General features: G+C 41.7%; 1 protein-coding gene across 2 annotated transcripts; it reads right to left on the bottom strand.

The window, feature by feature from the left end:
• Positions 1-65: 65 nt before the first annotated feature.
• On the bottom strand, positions 66-19,638 carry podxl (podocalyxin-like). Of its 2 annotated transcripts, none has more exons than XM_070549739.1 (8): positions 19,119-19,638; positions 9,841-10,425; positions 8,660-8,853; positions 8,549-8,572; positions 6,363-6,495; positions 6,227-6,285; positions 6,033-6,152; positions 66-2,703 (listed from the first exon to the last, which is right to left on the bottom strand). In XM_070549739.1, the coding sequence occupies exons 1-8, from the start codon at positions 19,159-19,161 to the stop codon at positions 2,509-2,511; spliced, it is 1,353 nt and encodes a 450-aa protein (XP_070405840.1). In that variant the 5' UTR covers positions 19,162-19,638; the 3' UTR covers positions 66-2,508. The 2 variants fall into 2 exon arrangements, with proteins under 2 accessions (XP_070405840.1, XP_070405846.1); XM_070549745.1 differs by lacking the exon at positions 66-2,703 and adding an exon at positions 2,724-2,879.
• Positions 19,639-21,279: the final 1,641 nt, after the last annotated feature.

Genomic DNA, 21,279 nt, shown 5'->3' with positions numbered 1-21,279 from the left:
TTCTTCTCTGTGTGTGACTGACCCCTGGTGGCCATCTATCTGTTGAGTCTGAAGAAAACTGCAGATTTCTGGTGATAAAACAGTTTTTTTATTAGCAAATTTTAAGATACAAAAACACGACGGCCTCATGGCATTGACTTTTTACAGCTTCCAGTGTGTCAGACCCCTGTTGTTTGTCTTCAGCAGCAAACAAACCATACATAAATATATAAAACACTGATTACATACTTTGGTGAGAACAAAATGGCTATAATAAATGAAACCGCTATAACAAACAAACAAGGAAACAAACTCAGGACGAAGGGCTCTTGGTAGGACTAATTCGCTTTTATATGTGGGGCTTCAGAAGCGAAAGTTAAAGGTGTGGTTTACTTGTTTACTCAATACATTTGCAGTGTTTTCTAGTGTAAATCAATGCCTTTATGAGTCATTAAAAAAGCTATGATGCTCCTGTTCTGAGATGCAGATGTTTGCTGGTGCAGAGGTGGGCTGAAAACAGCAGGATTTCTCTTTATTATTAATGACATTCACACACCTTGCTTCTGTTGGCTAACAGAATAAATTCAGCCATGTGGCAGTCTCTATCACCAAGACTAGGCTCTCTCCTCGCTGCAAAAAATAAAATAAAAAATTAAGCTGTCCTGTGGGCGGGTGTGAGCCAAGAAGGCTGACGCCATGAACGTAAATTCACAGTGTGACATAGATATGTGAGGATTTTCAAATCCTGGCATTTCACCATCTATTTTCTATCAGAAGCTAAAGCAGGAGATAGGTGTAGAAAATGTTCTCAGAGTGACCGATTATAATCAGAAATAATAATTAAAAATGGTTTTTCAGTCAACCACACATTTAATGAACACAGAACAGAAAATTTAAACCATGTTTGGTTCTGATGGGTGATCTGATACATCTGTAGCAGCTTAAAATAAAAACAATAGCAGTTATTTACAGTTTGGGACAATAATCAGCCCAGTTACGACCAACTTAACTGAACCGTCTCAGCTGTATTACAGCCACCCACCCCCAACCAAAACAGTGTTTTGAGCTGTTTCAGAGCGGATCTCTGATTCTAACCCGGCTGACAGTCCTGGTAGCTCAAAACTACCATCAGGGTTTATTTTAGTTTAAAGCAGCTTTCTGTCAGAGCTTACTGATCACAGGTCTATTCTCTATATTTACAGGTGATCACCATGCTGCTGCTGAATAATGGCCATTTCAAAGCTGAACTCTGATTAAGGCAACAAGGAAAATTAATTAATGCAGTTATTCATTTCCATCCTGCTGGTCGTTTTGCACTAATAACATCTATTTTTGTCAACGTTTCTATTAAAATAGCTAGCTATTCCTTGAAGTTGGAACAATTTTCCCAACAACCATCCAGATCCCAACTAGTAAAAACAGTTCTACATGTTCTAAAGCGGACCGTGCAAACATCAGCTCAGTATTTTCTGATAAATGTTATCAGAGTTGCGTGTGACTGACGTAATGGAGGACAGGCTACTATTATTACAGTAAAGGTCATGACTTTGTCTCTGCATGGAAACATCGTGAAGCTAGTTTCGCTTTAAAGTGAATTCTTTTTATTTTGTTTTCTGGAAACTCAGAATTTCCAACTTCCAAATGTAATCCCAACTCCTCCTGGTCCATTCAGACAGAGCTGATAAAACACCTCCAGCTACTCCTGGAGCCTCCAGATCATTTCTCGCCTTCATTTTGTTCTATTTTAGAAATTGTGCTTCCAAGTTGTAGTTGTGACCATTACGGTGCGTTTTTAAAACCTTCTAAACTACAGCTTTGGTTTCTGTGGACAACATCTGACAGGAACTCTTCCCAGTATGGAACTGGGTCGGTTTGCCGTCTGACTGTAGAAATCTTTGTTTTGATTCAACCATGAACAGAACCATAATATCAAAAACCTCAATTATCTACTAAACCTAAAGCGGTGGCATTGCTTGATAATAATAGTTAAATGTGCAGAACCGATCTTAACTGATGTAATTAAAAAGGCCAGAAAAGGAAAACGTGAAGCATTCTTGTGATGTAACCTCTGACCTGTGGGATAATTGGATGAACTGCTAAACTGCCGTGTTTTTATTCGCACGTGTGTCACTTCTCTGCATGATATCAGCTGTACTGCAGCACGTCTCAACATCTTAGGATGCTTAAAGTTTCCTGAGGTCGTCTTAGTATTTCTGGAAGCCCCTAAGATGGTTTACATTCCCACTTCTTCTGGAAGGAACAATTCCTTTAATCCTAACATCCACTGGTGCTTTCTCAAGCCTTTTCCAGCCTTGTATGTGATCACAAATCCAATTTAGATGGAAAATAAGACAAGTTAAAATATAAACACACCAGTGATTAATTTACAAGAGTTTTACCAAAAATTTTTGATCTTTGCTGTACAAAATAACAGCAGAACATCCAACAGGCTCCATAAGGATGGGTTTCCTGAAGCAACATGAGTCAGGAGTGCATGGTGATAGTCGAGGTTCTGGTCCTGGATTGTCCTCACAGGTGGGTGTCCTCCTCATCTAGGAGGTCCTCCTTCATCAGGTTGTCGATGGGAACGATCCAACTGTCGTTAAACTCCCCATTCAGCACCATTTTCTTCTCCTGCATCTCCGGCTGCACCTCCATTACCTCTAGCGTGGGGTTGTCATGGTAACAGTTCTCCACTGTGTGCAGCTCTTCCGTCAGATATTGCTGCAAAGTTGAAATGCACAAAAATATTTGGACTAAAACATTATGTTCTGCAAATAATTAATGTTGAGTGTTGGGCCAGAAAATGGAATTTATTAGTCATTTCATAATAAATAAATAAATAAATAAATAAATAAATAAATAAAAATACCTTTTTCTCTTAACCAGTAGCTTTAAGGCTGGTGGATGAACAAATCAAGAGGAGATTAGTTTAGAGCTTTTAAAATGTTTTTCTCAGGTTGACCAGCTGAAGGTCCAGGCTTGAGCTACTCTTGTCACCCCGAGAAGTTTTAATAATTTAATCAGTTATGCCGTCACTTGAACTACTAACAGGGACAATATGAAAAAAATAATGGTTATTGTCAATTAAACTATAGGTCCAAATAAATAATTACCATTAAAGAATAATTATGAATTTTTTTGGATAAAAAAAATAGATTTTCAAAAGTTTTTTTTAATTTACAGATTTTTTTTAATTCTTTATTTTCTTAAGGCCCCTTTTCTAATCTGTTTGAATAATATAACTGTTAAATCCTTCAGAGAAGGGTTTAAACATTTGTTACAGAACTTGAATATTTAAAGGTGCATGAAGTAAAAATGACATCCTGTGGTCAAATCTGGGTACTGCAGACCAGGTATCAAAACCGCTCTGAGCAAAGGTTGCCATTTTAGAATCAGCATCAGAAGATTCTAGATAAACAGTGAAGGTGAGTCAGTCACAAGTAAGTAAGTAAGTAAGTAAGTAAGTAAGTAAGCAAGCAAGCAAGCAAGCAAGCAAGTAAGTAAGTAAGTAAGTAAGTAATTAAGTAAGTAAGTAAGTAAGTAAGTAAGTAAGTAAGTAAGTAAGTAAGTAAGTAAGTAAGTAAGCAAGCAAGCAAGCAAGCAAGCAAGTAAGTAAGTAAGTAAGTAAGTAAGTAAGTAATCAAGTAAGTAAGTAAGTAAGCAAGCAAGCAAGTAAGTAAGTAAGCAAGTAAGCAAGCAAGTAAGTAAGTAAATAAGTAAGTAAGTAAGTAAGTTAGTTAGTTAAGGTTGGTTTATGCTTGACGCGTCCACGACGTCCTCACGGCTCCGCGCGGTCCGCACGGCTCCGCGCGGAAAAGTTGTGTCATTTTGCGTCATTTTAACAACCACGCCCCTCCACCGCGCCTCTGCACGGCCCAAAATTTCCGGAACGCGCACCTAGGAAATTTTCTAACCACACGGAAAAACATGGCGGGCCGGCAAGAACTAGTATGGCAGAGTTTCGTAAATACAGACATCTGTATGATTCAGCTCTCAGAGATCACCGTGATCAACATGTTGTTAATAATTCTTGGAGAGAAATAGCTCACACTGTTGGAAAAGATGAGGATGCTGTTAAAAAATGCTGGAATGCCATGTTGTAAACAGTAATTTCTACTTCTACTATGGTGTAGTGTTGGATGCATGCTGTAGGGCTCCATGCTGTCCCGTTCAGTTTGGGAGAATATTGGCTCACAGCAGAGACAAGCCTCATGAACCATAAACGCTGCGAGTTGTGAAGCGCATTCCATCAGCGAGCGGAAAGTGAAAGCGTCAAGCATAAACCAAGCTTTAGTTAGTTGATAGGCGCATTTCACTGCAATGTCGAGTGACTGGTAACTGAAAAATTAACTTGACATATTTTTAGTGTCAACAATTTTTTCGAATTCACCATTAGCATTCATCACTGATACTAGGGTAAAATGTATATTTTTGTGCTTTCTTTTGCTTCTGGGCTCCTTTTATTGGCCTCCACTGTCCACAATGCTGCTGCTTTTTGCCGGCGCAACAGAGTTTGCTTTGAAGACTTGGCAACCCTACAGGGTAAAATATGATTGGCTCTGGAACCAGGAAGTATGGAGGCATGACAGATTGTAAAAACATCCCAATCCCAATACTCGCACTGCACTCAACGGTCTTCTGTGAAGTGCACTTGGAGAAAGTGCTCAGTAGGGTTTGAGTATGTAGTACACAAGTGTGCCGAATTGGGACAGGGAGCATTGCTGTCATCGAGTGTGATGCATGCTGGGATGCTGGTCGCTGTTTGTGCTACTTTAAAAAAAATTTAATAACATTTTTTAAACAAACAATTATTTGACAAAATTTACTTTCATTGCTGTTCGTAATAAATCTTAGTTTAAAGCAGCAATCCAGAGTTTTCTCCTTTCAGAAATGATGTAAGAAATCAATAAAAGTGATTATCTCATCATGTATGGTGATATAATGTAAACAATACGTCTTTTTGATTAACTTTTTTGCTAAGCACGCCCCTGTCCCGCAGAGCTCCGTGCAGTAGGAAACTGGGTGCTGACCAGAACTAACCAATAGCGTTAGACTACTGCTTAAGGAATTTAACCGCTTGAGGTATTTAGGGAATACCTCAGCTGATGCAGAGTTGAACTTTTCATCGACAAGTAAGTCTTTAGAAAATGAAAATACAACATGACATGAGAATAATACTTGTAAAACAGCGTGTTTTAGCTCTGCTTGTCGGCTACAGAAGCACATTTATAAGCAAGAACGTGAAGTCACAATCTTAAGAAAATGGATCGACCGACTCGGTGCGATATGCTTTTCAGCCACTAGATGGTGCCATCGGAACAAATAAATACTCCGGCTTGATGCTTTCAAAGATTCAGAGCATGATTAAATATCATTAATTGTCCTAAAATGAACTTCTTCAATTTGAAAATACACATTTTTCAGAAAGAGCACTTGAGCCATTGCTCCACCTTTTTCTCAAAACTCCCAGCACTGGATTGTGGGAAATACCCTTTGCTGAAGTCTGCATCAATACAGACTTGGCCGGAGTGCTGATCAGGCATACAAAATAGGCGTGGTCAACGTAAGCACTGAAGAGTTGGGACCACCCTACTTGCACCCCTGGCCAGGAACGTACAATTGAAGGGCGCAAGGGTGGAAGAGTGAGTTATGGGATTGGGCCAAAGACTGTGTCCTTATTCTGCATTTTTTCTTTCATTTAGGGATAATAGGGTGGGGATTGACATCTTGACCAAGAATGACAATTGGGTGGGGACTGGCATGTTGTCCAAGGACGCCTCGGCCCATACTAAGGCAGGATTTGAACCTCCGATCTATGGATTGGTGAATGAATGCGCTACCTATTTGGCTAAGAAAACCTGGCAACACCCCAGCCAGCTGAGAAGGTAATCTATTTTCATTACAATTAAGACATTAGACTTTTGTGATTATTTCACTGTAAAAGTATTACTTATTGCACCCTTAATAGAATTTGGGAAAACTAATTACTAATCTATCCTGTTCACGTAAACACTGAACAGTCTGGACGAGCCAGACGAGAAATGCTTTACCTGGTTCTCGTTGCACGGTTTACGATGGTGCGTCGCACAGACGGTCAGGATGACGATCATGATGAGTAGAGCTCCACAGGAGGCCAGGATGGCGATCAGTGTTTTATAATCTGTTGGTTTCTTCAACAGCAACAAAATGATCACTTCCTGCACTGACACACATAAACCTCACTTACACAGGAGAGGCTTCTTACCTCCGGAGGATCCTCCTTAGTCATTTCTTCGTAATACTTGTTAGCCAGGCTGGTCTTCACTGTGAGGTCAGTCAGAAAGAACTGAATCAAAAAGCTGTTTAAGGTCAGACTCTTTGAACAATGGAGGCTCTCCTACCTTTGCCGTTGAGCTCCACTCTGTCGAACAGGACTTTGTTGTTGTGATGTCGCCACGTCAGGATGCAGGTTCCACTTTGCCAATCCGGCATCAGCTTCTTACACAATTCCAACAGATCTTTATTTTCTTTTGTCTGAAAGTGATGCAACACACCTTTAAACGGTGCAGTCTAAATCAGTCAGTACATGCTGGGGAGAGGGCAGAAGGGTCAGAGGTGAGGGCAGATCTGACCGCGCTGTGGTGTGTGGATTATGGGAGCTGTGTGGGCAGTCGGACTGGACAGTGAGGATACAACAGAAGTGTAGGAAAGAAGGAAATTAGTAAAAGGCAGGAAAAGTTCACACAGACACTTTTCCTCTTTGGAATCCTTGATTCAATTTATTCTTATTTTAGCAGGCATCACTTCTTCCTGTTCTTCTGGAAACTAAGTCTAGGTGCCCCCTAGGGGTGGGAATCTTTTAAAATAAGATTTTAATGTGAATAAAAATGCTTTACACTCAAATACAAAACGTCAGGTTCCCATTCTCTTGACGACAGTCTGGTGTTTTTGTAGCAAATACATGATGTTTATAGTAAATTGTGTTTTTCATCTTTAATGAGGAAACAACCAGACCTGAATACATTGAAAAAGAACCGGTTCAGAGGGACAGCCTGTTATCTTAACCAGAGGGTTGGGGGTTAGATTCCCAGCTCTTGAGCATGTTCTTTAGCATCTATCAAAACAAAAGAAGTTCTGATAAATAAACTCTAGCAGGAGGAATGCTATAATGAACTGGTCTTCTTTGAAATTAAGAGTTCGTAAATGATCCATGTGCTCAGTTTTATGCATTAAAGGGTAGAATGCTTTCTCCAGGTCAGGGACGAGGTCCTGCCCCAAGTGAAGGAGTTTAAGTATGTCGGGGTCTTGTTCATGAGTGAGGGGAAGATGGATCGGGAGGTTGATTGGCGGATTGCATCTGCAGAGATGCGGCTGTTGTACCGATCTTTAGTGGTGAAAAGAGGGCTTTGCGCCGTAAGGCAAAACTCTTGATTTGCTGATCAGTCTACGTTCCTCCCCTCACATATGGTGACGAGGTTTGGGTAGTGGCCTAAAGAATGAGAATGCGGATACAAGCAGTTGAAATGGGTTTTTTCCACAGCGTGTCTGGTCATCTGGGAGGGGCTTGGAGTAGATCCGCCGCTCCTCCACATTGAGAGGAGCCAGTTGAGGCTCAGTCATCTAGTTAAGATGCCTCTTGAATGCCTCCCTGGTGAGGCTTTCTGGGCACGTCCAACCGGGCGGAGACCTAAAGGAAGACCCTGGACACACTGGAGGGTCTATGTTTCTCAGCTGGCCAGGGAATGCCTTGGGCTTCCCCTGGAAGAACTGGCCCAAGTGGCTGGGAAGAGGGAAGTCAGGGCGTCTCTGCTTAGGCCGCTGCCCCGTGACCAACCCTGGGTCATCAGAGGAGAATGGATGGATGAACTTAAAAAAAAAACTTAAAAAATGTGGCTACTGTTTTAGTGATTCCTGCCATTAAGTTGCAAAGGTTTAGCTGTTATAACACTACATATAAAAAGAAATGTACTAAGGTGGGTAATTAATTCTTTCTTGTCTCTGTGCATAAATTGTATAAATTAGCACAATTTTTATTTGTGGCAATAAAATGTTTCATGACAGGAAGTTGAAAAAGAGTCACTGTGTCTGTATGAAACAGCATTACTGTTTTTAGTTCTGTTGTGATGAGGGAAGGGTTGGGTGGGTTTTCCTCCAACTGGACAAAAGCTTGATGAGAATCAGAACTGCTATTGTGTTGAGTGCCCTGTTTGTTTTATTGAATAGATGCAGTCTGTGTGCTTGATAGAGATGAAAAGAAACACAAACTTAAAAATGAAAGACGTAGCGTAGAAATGCATCAACTGCAGCTTTCTGTATCAGTTACAATGTGTGTGTGTGTGTGTGTGTGTGTGTGTGTGTGTGTGTGTGTGTGTGTGTGTGTGTGTGTGTGTGTGTGTGTGTGTGTGTGTGTGTGTGTGTGTGACTTCACTGGGATAGATATGTTGTGATGGTCAGGTCATTCTAAAAATGAATCAGTTCTAGATGTTCATCAAAACTATTCTAAGAGTTTCACTAGAGTCCATGAGACATTTTGTGACCAGACACCTGATGATACTAAACTGTATACTAGAGCAAAGCAAAAGCTTACCTCCTGCCCACTGAGTAGAGAATACTGTAAAAAAGAGAAACATTAGATATATAAAAAGTCCCTTTCACAATTACTGTAAAAGCTGTGTGTCCAGTCTTTTCTGTTGCTTACAGTGAATGTATTTGTCTTAGCCGGGAAAGAGTTGGTGGTTTTCTGCAACTTTGCTTCAGCTGTGGTATATGATGTCCTTACAGTGGTAGTAGCCTTGTTGAGGATGGAGGTGGTGAAGGTGACTGCTGGGTTCACAGTTGATAAGATCTGAGTCGACGCCAACTCTGCAGCTGCTGGGGTTACTTTGCTGGTTTCTACAATGAGCAGTAATGAGGCACCAGTTAAATAACAAGTCTTTGATGCCAAGCTACACCCAACACACACACACACACACACACACACACACACACACACACACACACACACACACACACACACGCACGCACGCACGCACGCACGCACGCACGCACGCACGCACACACACACACACACACACACACACACACACACACACACAACTTTTCCTTAAACTTGATTTGTAAAAGCGAAGGCTGTAGAGATTAGAGGATGTAGCAGATGTTGTTCATGGAGGAAGGCTGAACTGAATGTCTACCCATAAACGTTTAGCCTCCATCACCTGTCTGGTGAGATCAGAGAGCATGTTCTGCTTTATCCCTCAACGCTTTAACTTAATGCTGAGAGTCTCATCCTAGCAAATCAATGAAAAGTTATGGAAGAAATGTGACGTCGTGGCTATAGAAACAATAGGCACGAGTGGTCTGTCCATAGAAAGGTGAATTTGTTTTTGCAAACCGGAAACAAAAAGCTCAGCATTTCAATATAATCACAGAAATATAGTTTTTACTTCTCCACAGACTCCACCACCCATCCCTTCATGGGAGGAAAAGAAAATCAAAAGAATGCACGTTTTCTTTGTTTGGTTAACATTTTGATGCAAAACTGCCTCATTACAACATCTGCAGCAGACCCATGATTTGTACCACCATACTTATTACTGTATCAGATTCTTCAGGCAAATTTCAAAATTAATCTGCCATTATGCCATTTCTGGCAGTTGTTGGTGTACACAGAAGAAAAGTGGTGAGAGGACACAGCCTTGTGGAATGCCAGTGAATGAGATTAAAACATTTAGGTAAAAGGGATGTAGGAGAGACAACCTCAGTGCTCTAAATTCTTTACGTCATGTTAACCCTCTCAAAATTCAAACAGAAACATCCCTAACAACAACTCATGCATCACTTCTATGCCTAGAAGATTCAATGGTTAAATACCACACATACCTCCACCTGGACACTGGGTTACTGGTAATGTGGTGTCGATGCGCTGGCCTGACGTCAGATCAACTGAAGAAGTCGTTATTTCCGTGTCTGCAGCCGCATTGAGATTGTTACCATCACTGGATGTAAAGCTTTCAGTGGGTTTAAAAGATGTTGCTTCCTGTAGTGTGGTGGACCCTGCCCCCGGGCTGCTAGTACCATCAGGCGCTGGAGCGATGGCTGTGGGTTTACTGACAGCCACAGTAGGAGAGGTGGGATTTTTCCCAAGGGGAGACTTATCAGTGACAGGTGTAGGTGAGTTACTCGTGCCAACGCTTGTTGGTTGAGTTGTTTCTAGCTTTGCTGTTGTAGGTATTATAGATGTTGCTGCTAGCGCTGTTGTTGTCGTTGTTGGTTCTTGTGCAAGCTTGTTTGTGGTGGTAGTAGCTTCAGTAGCTTGTGCAGTTGTGGGCGGTGCTGTAGTCACTGCCTTTGTATCGGGCACTTTGGTTGTAGTCATTACAGCAGTGGGAACGCCTGCTGATGTTACAACCGTATGTTTCTGTGGCACAGGAGAGGTGACTGTCTCTTCTTCTGCTGAACACACGCCTGAGGACAAAAGACAACAAAACCATCAGCATGCAACGTTCATTGGTTTACGCGAAATAAAACGCATAGGGTGCATCATCCCTTTAAGCTACAATTATTTTGGTATTGGAAAAAAATGACAAAAAGCTGCCTCTGCAGCAACTACACACGTAAGCACGAGATCAAAGCTTAATAAACATAAGCATTTAAAATGGAGAAGTTGAAAGATGTGAACTCATATTAGACCAAATAAATTAAATACACCTTTTCATAAGCATCTAAAAACATTTTAGCAGCCATAAATATTTGTAACCATGGTGATTATACTACCGGATTTATAAGTATTTTATAATAATAATGATAAAGAAATATAGTAAAGAACAAACTAACTTTAAGTGAACGTTTGCTGTTAAGTGTTATTTAAACATTTGGCACATAAAAGCTGAACCTGCACATTTAATCACGACCTCCGTGGGTTTACCGGGTCCACATTAGGCTCCTGCGCCAGGACTTCCTGCTGTCGGGACATCAGTGAGCTACAGCTCGGCTCTCCATCTTCTTCTTTTTCTCTATTTATAACCACCGGGACAGGATGCTGCACACAATAAACTTGGAAGCACCACACCCGTGACCGCGGCATGTTTTGAGTGACCTAAGAACAATCCTTAGCAGACTCCACGGATGGAACACAATGACCTGAAACCACCACCCACCGAACCTCACCCACCTGGCGGTGGTACATCCACATGAAGCTTCAACAGGCTGGTACCTAGATCAGTGGTGCATTTCCCCATTTAGCTGTAATCCCCTGGACCTACATCAAAATTGAGCTCAGATGGATCTGGAATGTAATTTGATAAACACCATTGTCAAAAATAAAGTTTAAAAATGCTTCTTAACTTAACTTAATTCTCGCTGATCTGGAGGCAACTACAGAAAGTCGTGGTGGACTAAACAGAAAAACTTTATTAGTCTGCAGTGTTTATGGACGAGTGCTGCTCTGACCGAGTGGAGGCTGGCTGAGTGGAGCTGCACAGATTTATCTGTCATCGGCCCTCGGCCTGCTGCCCCGACACTGTCACTAAGAGAGGAAGAGTGGCCGAGCTCTTCAGCCTGAGAAGTCCTTCTGATTAGGGACAATTTATGGACCAGACAGGCTTCAGAGCAACCATTCATACATTTCTCCGTGGCTGGTGACGAACCTCACTTTGAATTTGAACTGAAATCAGTAATTTAAAAGAGTTTTAAAGTCTTACCTCAGTGTGAACCCTGCTTCTAAAACGGTAACATGGCGGGGTTTGTTTGCTTTTCACGTGAAGTTGGAAATATGAGACAATCAGGAATTGATTGAATTAGTTTGTTTACATTTGGTGACATTCAGATTCCCTTCAGGCACACAAAAAATGTATTAGATGTATTTTTAGGGATAATCCAGATTTATATACAGATGATTCCATCTAATGTAGCTGAATCCATCAATTCTCACATCTTCAAATTGTGTCTCAGATTCACATCAATGCATTAGCTGGCCTCTCCATGTGTTTGGCATGACCTCTGACCCGAGCTGTCGCTGATGCGTCTGTTTTACAGCGGGCGGCACCACCTGATTCTGCTTTTATCAACACTGAGGCTGTTTTTATCTCACCCACACATTCTTTGGTACACATCCTTCAGGAAAACAGGCTTAAACACACACACGCCTGCATGCACACACACACACTGATGCATGTTACACCATGTTTCTCCTCCCTAAACAAGCAATATCTTTTGTAAACAACTTTAATTTGAGGTGGTCTTGTGTATAAAGGAAGCCCTTTGTACAACGTGTTTGCTTTTAAATACTGAAACTTATAAAACTTATTTAGAATATGGAAGAAATTCATTAAAACCAGGGACAGAACCTGCAATGAGCTATACAAACGACAGAACTGAAGCTTTACCGTTTCTGTTTTTGCTGTTTTTTAAGTTTTTTGAACCACCCTTTCTCATACATCGGACAGCTGCTGCTGGACTCTGATCTGCGCTCCATCATCTGGAGCCCGAACATGTCCGCGTCCTCAGCTCTGAGACACGACGCGCCACTGCCGTGTGTGAAGGCTGGAAAACTCTGGTGATTCCTGTGTGGGTCAAACAGTCGAGGCTGTGAGAACCCACTCCCTGTCCTTTCCCTGGCTCCTCTTTTTACCTCTTGGCTCACTTCAGTGACAGGAAACAGCTCAGTTGATTTGGAACTTTGTTTGACTTCCAAGTTTGATCAACAGCGTTGTTGGGCTGAAAGGAAACTGGCGCAGCAGAATGCACACAAACAATCAGCGCCATACCATCCTTTCATTTAGCCTTCGCTTGTACGGAACTCATGGGAAGGTCTGGTGTGTCTAATTTGAAGATGTGGTATGCTGCTAGATGAATCACCAACATATTTGCCTACATATTATTCAATGATTTCCACCCCAGACTAAAGTAACACACTCTGAAATGACAACAAGGTGGCTGCTCTGGTGCTGTGAGGAACAAAGCTGCCCCGTTAGCTTGCTGACAGCTCCCACAAAGGTCTCACTGGCTTCACGAGCAACCTTGTGCTACTCCCTTCGTGAGGACCCTGCAGCAGCAAGACCCTGTGGGGGGTCCAACTGCCCCCCTGTCCATCTGTCTGTGGGACGGTGGTGGAGGACATGAAAAGTGGGAACAGAAGGAGGAGGAGGAGACATGAAAAAAAAGCCTGAATGAAAGTTGTGTTAGCAAACGGGAATGGGAGACGAGGCTGTAGGTTAAGATGTTTGGTTGTGTTCATCAGCCACTCATTCATTCAGACCCCACCCAGCACCCTACACCACGACACGACACCAGCACGACTGAGCTCCATCACGTAGCATCACTTGTGAAGTTAAATCAATCGGCCCGGTTTCTGTGTGACTTTTTAATTCCACGCATATATTTTACATTTTATACCCTCTAGTGCGCGGGGGGGGTAACCCTGCTTAAGCAGGTGGTTAGCAGGCTTCTGCAGAGCTTCATGAGCTGCTGCACAGGCGAGTCAACATCCATATCAAGTTTGTATGAACAGATAAACCACAAAACCTGCTGGATGCCGGCCCTCCAGGACCTGGATTGGGCACCCCTGCTCTAGTGGCTGGACTGTGAGTTTCACAACTTAAATGCATCTTCTTAAAATGATAGGATAGAGAGTGTTGCATCTCCATTCAGCAACTTTCAAATAACCGATAAATAAACAGGCACATCTTACAATCATGCATTATGTCACATGTATGCAAAAACAAGATTACACCTCATATATTGTATATTATAAACATTTCTAAAAAAAAAACAACTAAATATCAAAAATAAACATTTAAAATATAACATTTGTGCTCTCTAAATGATAAAAACAGTTTTCAGCTGAGTAACGTAAAATATTCATTTGCAAGTCAAATAAACAATGTTCAATTTGGGAAAAGCTGAAAACATCTCTGCAGGATCAGGAGGTCCAAATACTTCCTCTCTCTCTCTCTCTCTCTCTCTCTCTCTCTCTCTCTCTCTCTCTCTCTCTCTCTCTCTCTCTCTCTCTCTCTCTCTCTCTCTCTCTCTCTCTCTCTCTCTCTCTCTCTCTCTCTCTCTCTCTCTCTCCTACGTAAAGCTAATAAAACCAGCAGTCTAGTGTTTTTCTCTACTTTGAGGAGTGGGGGAAGATTGCTGAGACAGTTAGGAGTAAAGGATGGAAGAAGCCAAATAACAAGAGGGAGGACGCCCATGGCGGTACCAGCCACAGGACTGATTAATGGGCACCTGGGTGTGTGGCGTGGCGTGCTGGGGGAGGGAGTGCAGGGTTAGAACAGAGGTGAAGGTGAATCTTCATAGTTGGACGGTGATGAAATACTTTACACACAGCAGAGGTTACTACTTTCTGCTGAGCATCCAGCTTGACAAACATCTGCACAGAAAACACATGTCTCTGAATCCGTCAGTATTTAGGCTGTTCAGGAAGGTCTGCTGCTGGCCTTTAACCACTTTGAGTCTGAAATACTGTTCAGGTGATCTGTTTTAGGTTCAAGGTGAGTTTTAAAGGACTGCATTACTTTTAAAAAGTTTGACATTTTAAAAAACAAATCCTACATTACCTTCAAGGTAGCAGCGTCTAAAACTAGGTGAGGATGTCCTGAAAATATTTTTATATTGATAACCGTTTGAAAAAACTGTAGTCAATAGCAAAATGAAAATAGGAGAAAAAACAAGATGAAATGACTTCACTGTTAAGAAAAGGATTGTCTGAATTCTGCTGCAGTCGAGACCTGAAGGAGTTTTTTAATCTCCAATCTGGATTAACTAGGACCTTTGTTCCTTATGTGAAACACTAAAGGTATGATGATGACGGGCTCAGGCCAGGCAGGTGAAAAACAAGACGAAGAGGAAGTTCAGGAGGAACTTTGATAAAGTTCCTTCACTTTTTGGTCAAACTGATTTGAGAAGTGTTCAGCTGTGTGGCTGTAATAAAGCACAACGTGTCAGCACTTTAATTAAACACAAATTCATCTTTCACATTTATGTCTACACCTTTTGAGAGTGACATCCTACAGGATTTCCTAAATTTGGAATAACTCAAGTTACCAGAGAGAACATTGAGAGTCTGGCCAGGACTGTGGAAGGTCTGGCTCACTGAGAGACTGTGGAAGACCAGCCTCTTCTACGTCAAAGAGACCTTGGAAGGCTGTGCTGGTGGTGCGACCAGCAGAGAGCTAGCCGAAGCTACTGCTGCTGTCAGAACCTCTGAAGCCTTTACAGCTCATGAATATTAATGAGCAACACACGTAATCCCGTCTTTTCCCGTCCGCAACTCAGACAAACCTCTGCTTACTGAAAGCAGAGCATTTCTTTCCAAAGAACACACCTCACAAGGCATTTATGTGTACTAGAGACCACAACAGATTTAGTGAAATAATGAGTGAACGAGACCCTTAAAGGGACGTTTCAGCCACTCTAATGTGTTTTCTGGGAAACTTGTCAAACTTCTTATCTGAAATTTTTAATATAACTTCCTGAAAGACCTGATGAGTTAACAGCTAGTCAGAGCTCTGATCTTCTATGGTTCCTCTTATCTTGATTTTACAAACTTTCACACACATTTATGTCATTTCAGCACAAACATTAAGCCCTGACGGCTGCTCGTTTTGGTTCTGACAGCAGAGCCTCCTAGCTATGTCTGTTTTACATTTGAAAGCCTCTGTCTTAAACGATGGTGCATGGTCTCTTTTTATCCAGCATGTTTTAGTTGTTTTCCTGTTTCAACACACCTGATTTCCATCAGCAGGTGATCAGCAGCTGAACAGGTGACCCAACCACTGAATCAAGCACAATGGAGCAGAGAAGCAGCTAAAGCATGCTGGTTACCGGCCCTCCAGGACCAGGATTAGGCACCCTGCTCTAGAGCTTGTGATGGTCAGCCTCTGTGAAAGGACACACCTTTACTCTGTTGTACACAGATCTAGTTCACAAGCTCTGACCCTGAATCCAACCCCACAGGCACATAGCCAATAAAACTGTCATCACGATGAAGGGCTGCATGATTGGGTGAAGGATGAGATGACTATAGAAGGTCTGTGCTCACCTGTGCGAAAGGTGCAAGAGGGAAATATAGCCACTAGCTAATCATTTTGTAGGACATTGGTGCTATTTTTGCAAACAGAGGTTGTTCAGAAGGCTAGATAAACAGGTACGATAGTAGGGTTAGGGTTATAACTTTTAGTTATTTAATTATAACTTTTAGATAGAAACACACTTTTCAGCACATTATTTACACAAATACACACATAATGTCCTGCATAGTTCACATTTCTTTACAGTTTATATTTAGATTATATTTTTAATGTGTTTTTGCACGCCTGTTTATCTTATTGATTTTTTAGCTTAATTTGTAATTTTGGCATCTAATACAGGCAGCAAAATGAGAATTTAATAGTAGAGGGGAACATGTTTCCTTACCTTCCTTCCTTGCTTTCTTTACTTCTTTTCTTTCTTCTTTCCCATTTTAAAAATTAAAATATTTTATTTTCTGCATTTTTTATGACAATATTTTTTGCAATCGTTATATTTATATATTTTTAATCTTATTTTAGTTATTTATTTTTTGTTCTTTTGAGAATCGCTACATAAAAAAATTGTTTCTTCTTCTACTGTGCGCATGATGAACTCACAATGTTTAATCTTTAGAATTTAACAAAGACCTGATTTCTGCTGACCACCATGAGTCTGTAAACGTAAAACTGTTTGGACATCCCATTAAACAGCTGTTAAGCTAAAAAGGGTTCATATAGGCTGTCTAGGCTGTCTTTTTCACATGTTCCCATGGAGACCACACATGCTCCCTTCGCTGCCGATTGAGTGTGGACAGGTCAGAGTCCCAGCTGCGGTTATCTTGTAGGAAGTGGACGAGTTGTGAAGCAGCAGATGCAGAAGAACAACGGTGTGTGTGAAGGTTAGGAAGTCCTGGAGAGAACTGATAAGGGACGATCCTCTCCTGTTTCTAGTTTCCAGTTTATACCAACAGATAAAATTTATTTTAGGTGTTCAGGCTTGGCCTTTGATCTAAGGATGTTGATATCACCTTTGACCAGATTTATCATATTTCAGCAAATTTTGCCTGACTTCATTCATAAAGTCTTTTTTAAGTTTTACTTAAAGCCCTTTTCAGCGTGCGGTTTGGGAATCCACCTACCTTCCTGCTGTCACTCCTGAGTTAGACACCTTCAGATCGATGCTTTCAAAACTCACACACACAAACAAAAGGATTTCTGACTGTTTGACCATTTTGGGATTTTGTCCTCTGTCATAGTAGTTCTTGAGTAGATCAGTGTCGTGTCAGACTGCTGCTTTACCAAGCTTCACCTTTTTAAATTCTTCTGGCTTATGTTAATGTACCATGAAAAAGAAATTGTTTATTTACTGGAGACCAAAAGACAAAAGATAATGTGGTGGGCGTTGCAGCCTCGCCACGCCACCTGACCTCAGCAAGCCCCCCCCCCCAATAAAAAACAATAAATAGTGTAATCAGACAAGGAAATCCTCTTACGTGCTAACAAAGTTATGTAAAGCCCTACCCTAACCCACCAATCAACATGAAAATCCTTCACAATAATCAATCAGTTTCTGTATTCTTAACCAAACACCCCCTGAACCTGTGGAGTTAATGAAGCAATCACTGGGACCACATTTGTTGAAGTGTTGCAGACAGTAGCTGCTATGGCTAATGAACGCTAGGCTAAAGTTGGTAGCTGTGAGTCATCCTCATACTTTATAATAACCGACTTTGCTTTGTTGCATAAGACTGCACAAATGTTTTATTCAGCATGAAACATAAACATCTGTGATTTTAAATCTTCTCAGGAGTGGATGATAAATGATGGAATTTTATTTTATTGAAGCCTTCACGACCCTGTGTTGGTCTGCTAAAAGGTCAGAGATGATGATGATGATGATGACATATTTAGTAGTTGGGATGTCCACAGCTAAGTTCAAACAGCTCCCACAACAACCTGGAGAAAAAAGACCAAAATTTGCCAAATCTAGACATCCCACCCATCAGATAGCCCATCTTTAACTGCATCATCTGTTCCTGAGGAGGAGGAGGAGGAGAAAGACGTCTACTTCCTTCAGACCTCCCTGTGGGATTAACGTGCTCTTATAAGGGCTAAAACTCACCTGATGCCTCAGGCTGATCTGAAGATAAAGCTGTAAAAACTGCAAAAGCTAATAAAAGGCACATGGTCGTGCTCCTGATCCGCTTTTACCTTTAGCCGTGATAAGAATGTTGAACAAACAGACGCAGATGTCTGTTCTCACCAGGCTGCTTGTGAAACAACATGCTGGCTGTTGTTAGGATGTCGTTTTGGGCAGAGCTGCTTGTGTTCTTTCACATCATCAAAAAGTCCAAGCCTCCCGTCTGAATGGAGCTACGGCGGTGGCGAGAGAGCAGCAGGTGCATAATGAAAGACAAACACTTTCTTTGCTTCTCAATTTGAGTGGGGGGTGGGGTGTGAGGGGTGCAGCTCGTTATTCAGCCTCCGTCTGAAGAAGCTGTTGGCCAACGCTCTGCAGAGAGGACCGTTTCAGCTCTGGATCAGACTGGTGAGCATTGGTCTGGTGTCTGGAAGGTTCCAGACGAGAACAAACAGCAGCACGGTCTCTAAGCGGAGGTGACCGAAGGCCTGCTGCAGTTGAACTCACTTGTGATGTGACAGAAGTTCTAATGATTGCACGAAGCTGCCGTCACCAGGAGCCTCGTTCCCTGTGAACATCTCCACCTGTCTTCAGCCAACATGCTCACAGGTTTTATCATCATCAGACAACTCCCAGCCTCCTCTCACTCACGAAACCAAACTAGTGCTCCCAAAATGAAAAAGTCTGAATTCAGTTGGAAAGAAAAGTGAAACGTTGGACAAACAGAAGCAGGTTTCCCTGAATAAGATCTAATTCAAACACACCTGAGGAAACAGACCCGGAAGGATTTCCTTCACTAACACCAATAATCTAAATGTTTGTATTTGTTCTTCTATTAGTTAAAGAGATGCTGACCTTTGACCTGCTACAGCACAGATACAACCCTGTTTCCTGTGTTTAACTGATGTTTTATCATCTGTGAAGGAAAAAGACAACAAGGCCACGTCTCCAAACAAAAGCAGCAGCAGCAGCTTCTCATCCCAGATTTGGGATGAAACTGAACTCACTCAGTAAAAGCAGCAGCCACGTGATCCTCAGAGTCGTTTTCATCCTGTTCCTGTTGGTTTCTTCTTGCAGACGGCTTCCTTCTTCATGCAGCACACCACTCTTCACTTTGTGTGTGAAGATGACACCAAATCCTCCTCTGATGCGGCACTGTCACGCCCTTCTTCTTGATTTTAGATCTCAGAGTGAACGATCTCGCTCAGTGAATTGTTTTTTTTTTCTTTTACTTGTGGAATGAAAGCAAAGAATGCTTTTGTTGCTCTTCTTTCTCAGTCAGGGCAATCTTCTGGTCTCAGTGCAGAATTGGGGATTTGGGGGAAGAGTGTTTCTGTGGTCTCCTTGGCTGCACCGTTGTTCCTGAGTCGCTCTCCCACAGTGGCTCCCGGCTGTATTGTGCTCCGACAGTCTTCACTCTCTAAAGAGTTCAGCTGTTTGCAGAGCAGCAGAACGGCCCTGCCTCCCTTATCATGAGAAAGCAGGGGCAGACCCAGACCAGTCCAACCCCACAGCTCTGGGACTCTGCTGGTGGGACACATTGAATAACAAAGGAAGTTGTGAGACAATGTGTTCCCTTTTAGAGTTGGTTCATATCTAAAATGGTCCGTGACTCAAGGTTGCAGGGTAAAGTCACGTCAGATCTCAGCATCGATTAGTCAGCTCATCTTTACGTTAAACTTCTGCCCATCAATACAGACAGAGTCAGAAACAAGCTGAAGAGCTTTCACAAGATCCTAAACCACCTCAGAACGCCAGATTTGATTTGTTTAAACCGTTATTGTCCAGATTTAAACTGGTCCTTCTGATCCCAGACACTATTTCTCCTTCTGCTCCTCTAAAAACCCGATTTGATTTACGAACGTGGCTGATGTTAGGCAGGAACATTACCCTGGATTATACCTGCAGCTCTAAGATTGTTTAAAATGACACAAAAGCGGCACATGAATGAAGTGTAGCAGTATGTTTAGTTGTCTTCTACTTTTTAAAACTTTCTTTAACTTCAACCTTTTATATCCTTTTTACTTATCATAAGGTCTAAAGAACTTTGCTTTGAGGTTATGTGAGTGTAAAACGTAGCATACATATATTATTATTATTATTATTATTATTATTACTACTACTACTGGGACAGCATGAGGAAGAGCGGGTTGTCCAGCAATCGGAAGGTTGCAGGTTTGATCCCGGCTCTGACCAGAGAATGCTGCTGTTGTGCCCTTGGGCAAGACACTTTAACTGCCTTGTCTGCTGGTGGTGGTATGAGGGACCGGTGTCCTTAAGGTTAGGACAAAGGGCCAGGGGTGTGTGTCTGCTAGTAATGAATTTCTTAATATTAACATTAAAATTAAGCAGTTATTATTACTTTATTTAATAGGGTTTTAATGCTTAATAATGCACTAAGTAACATTAATAAAGGGACCCTTATTGTAAAGTGTTACTGAAACAGCTGATGGTTAGTCAGCAGTGTGAGAACTGTGGGGATTAACAACACCTGGAAAATATTACCTGAGATATCTTTATTTTTTAAAACAAGGATTTATTTGGATGGGGTGGGTCTCAAAACACACCCAAATGTGTGTGTGTGTGTGTGCGTGCATATGTGTGTGTGTACTTGCATTTAACTTTTAACCTGTAGTGTGGGGACATTTGGCTGGTCCACTCAATGTGAAAATACCCTAAAATGTGGTTTTAGAGATATGTTGTGATTTAGGTTAGGGTTAGGAACAGAACAGCAATGGTTATGGTTGGGTCACAAAAATAATAATAAATAAAAGAATGGAAGTCAATGGAGAGTTCACACAAGCATATAAATACAAGTGTGTGTGCGTACGCGCGTGCGTGCGTGCGTGTGTGTGTGTGTGTGTGTGTGTGTGTGTGAGTGTGTGTGGTTCAGTGGCCAATCTGGCAAAGGGCTTGACTCTAGATCTGCCAGTCTGGATAGTTCTCTGCATGAATTATTTCTCTTTTGTAACCATGGCAACGGTTATTCACTGGAATGGCTCCCACTGCACATTTATTTTGTCTACATTTATGTGACCCATAATATTCTGAGACCATACGTCCTAAGATGCTTTGAACCTGCTTTCATCAGTCAGAGACTCTTGATTTAGATTTAGAATAAAAAAAACATGGTTCTGTTTCATCTTGAACTACACTTGTTCCATGTTC

Source organism: Nothobranchius furzeri, chromosome 1 (genome assembly GCF_043380555.1).
Source record: "Nothobranchius furzeri strain GRZ-AD chromosome 1, NfurGRZ-RIMD1, whole genome shotgun sequence".
Taxonomy (NCBI): Eukaryota; Metazoa; Chordata; class Actinopteri; order Cyprinodontiformes; family Nothobranchiidae; genus Nothobranchius; species Nothobranchius furzeri.
This window is presented reverse-complemented; position numbering and strand designations above follow the sequence as displayed.

What these genes read in the sequence shown, in the direction of transcription:
- podxl (XM_070549739.1), bottom strand. Translation starts at nt 19,161, where the DNA reads ATGAAAACGACTCTGAGGATCACGTGGCTGCTGCTTTTACTGA. An exon ending in CTCTACTCAGTGGGCAGGAG is followed by an intron (nt 6,496 to 8,548) that starts GTAAGCTTTTGC and finishes CATCACTTTCAG; the next exon opens with ACAAAAGAAAATAAAGATCT. An exon ending in AACCGTGCAACGAGAACCAG is followed by an intron (nt 2,704 to 6,032) that starts GTAAAGCATTTC and finishes TCAACTTTGCAG; the next exon opens with CAATATCTGACGGAAGAGCT.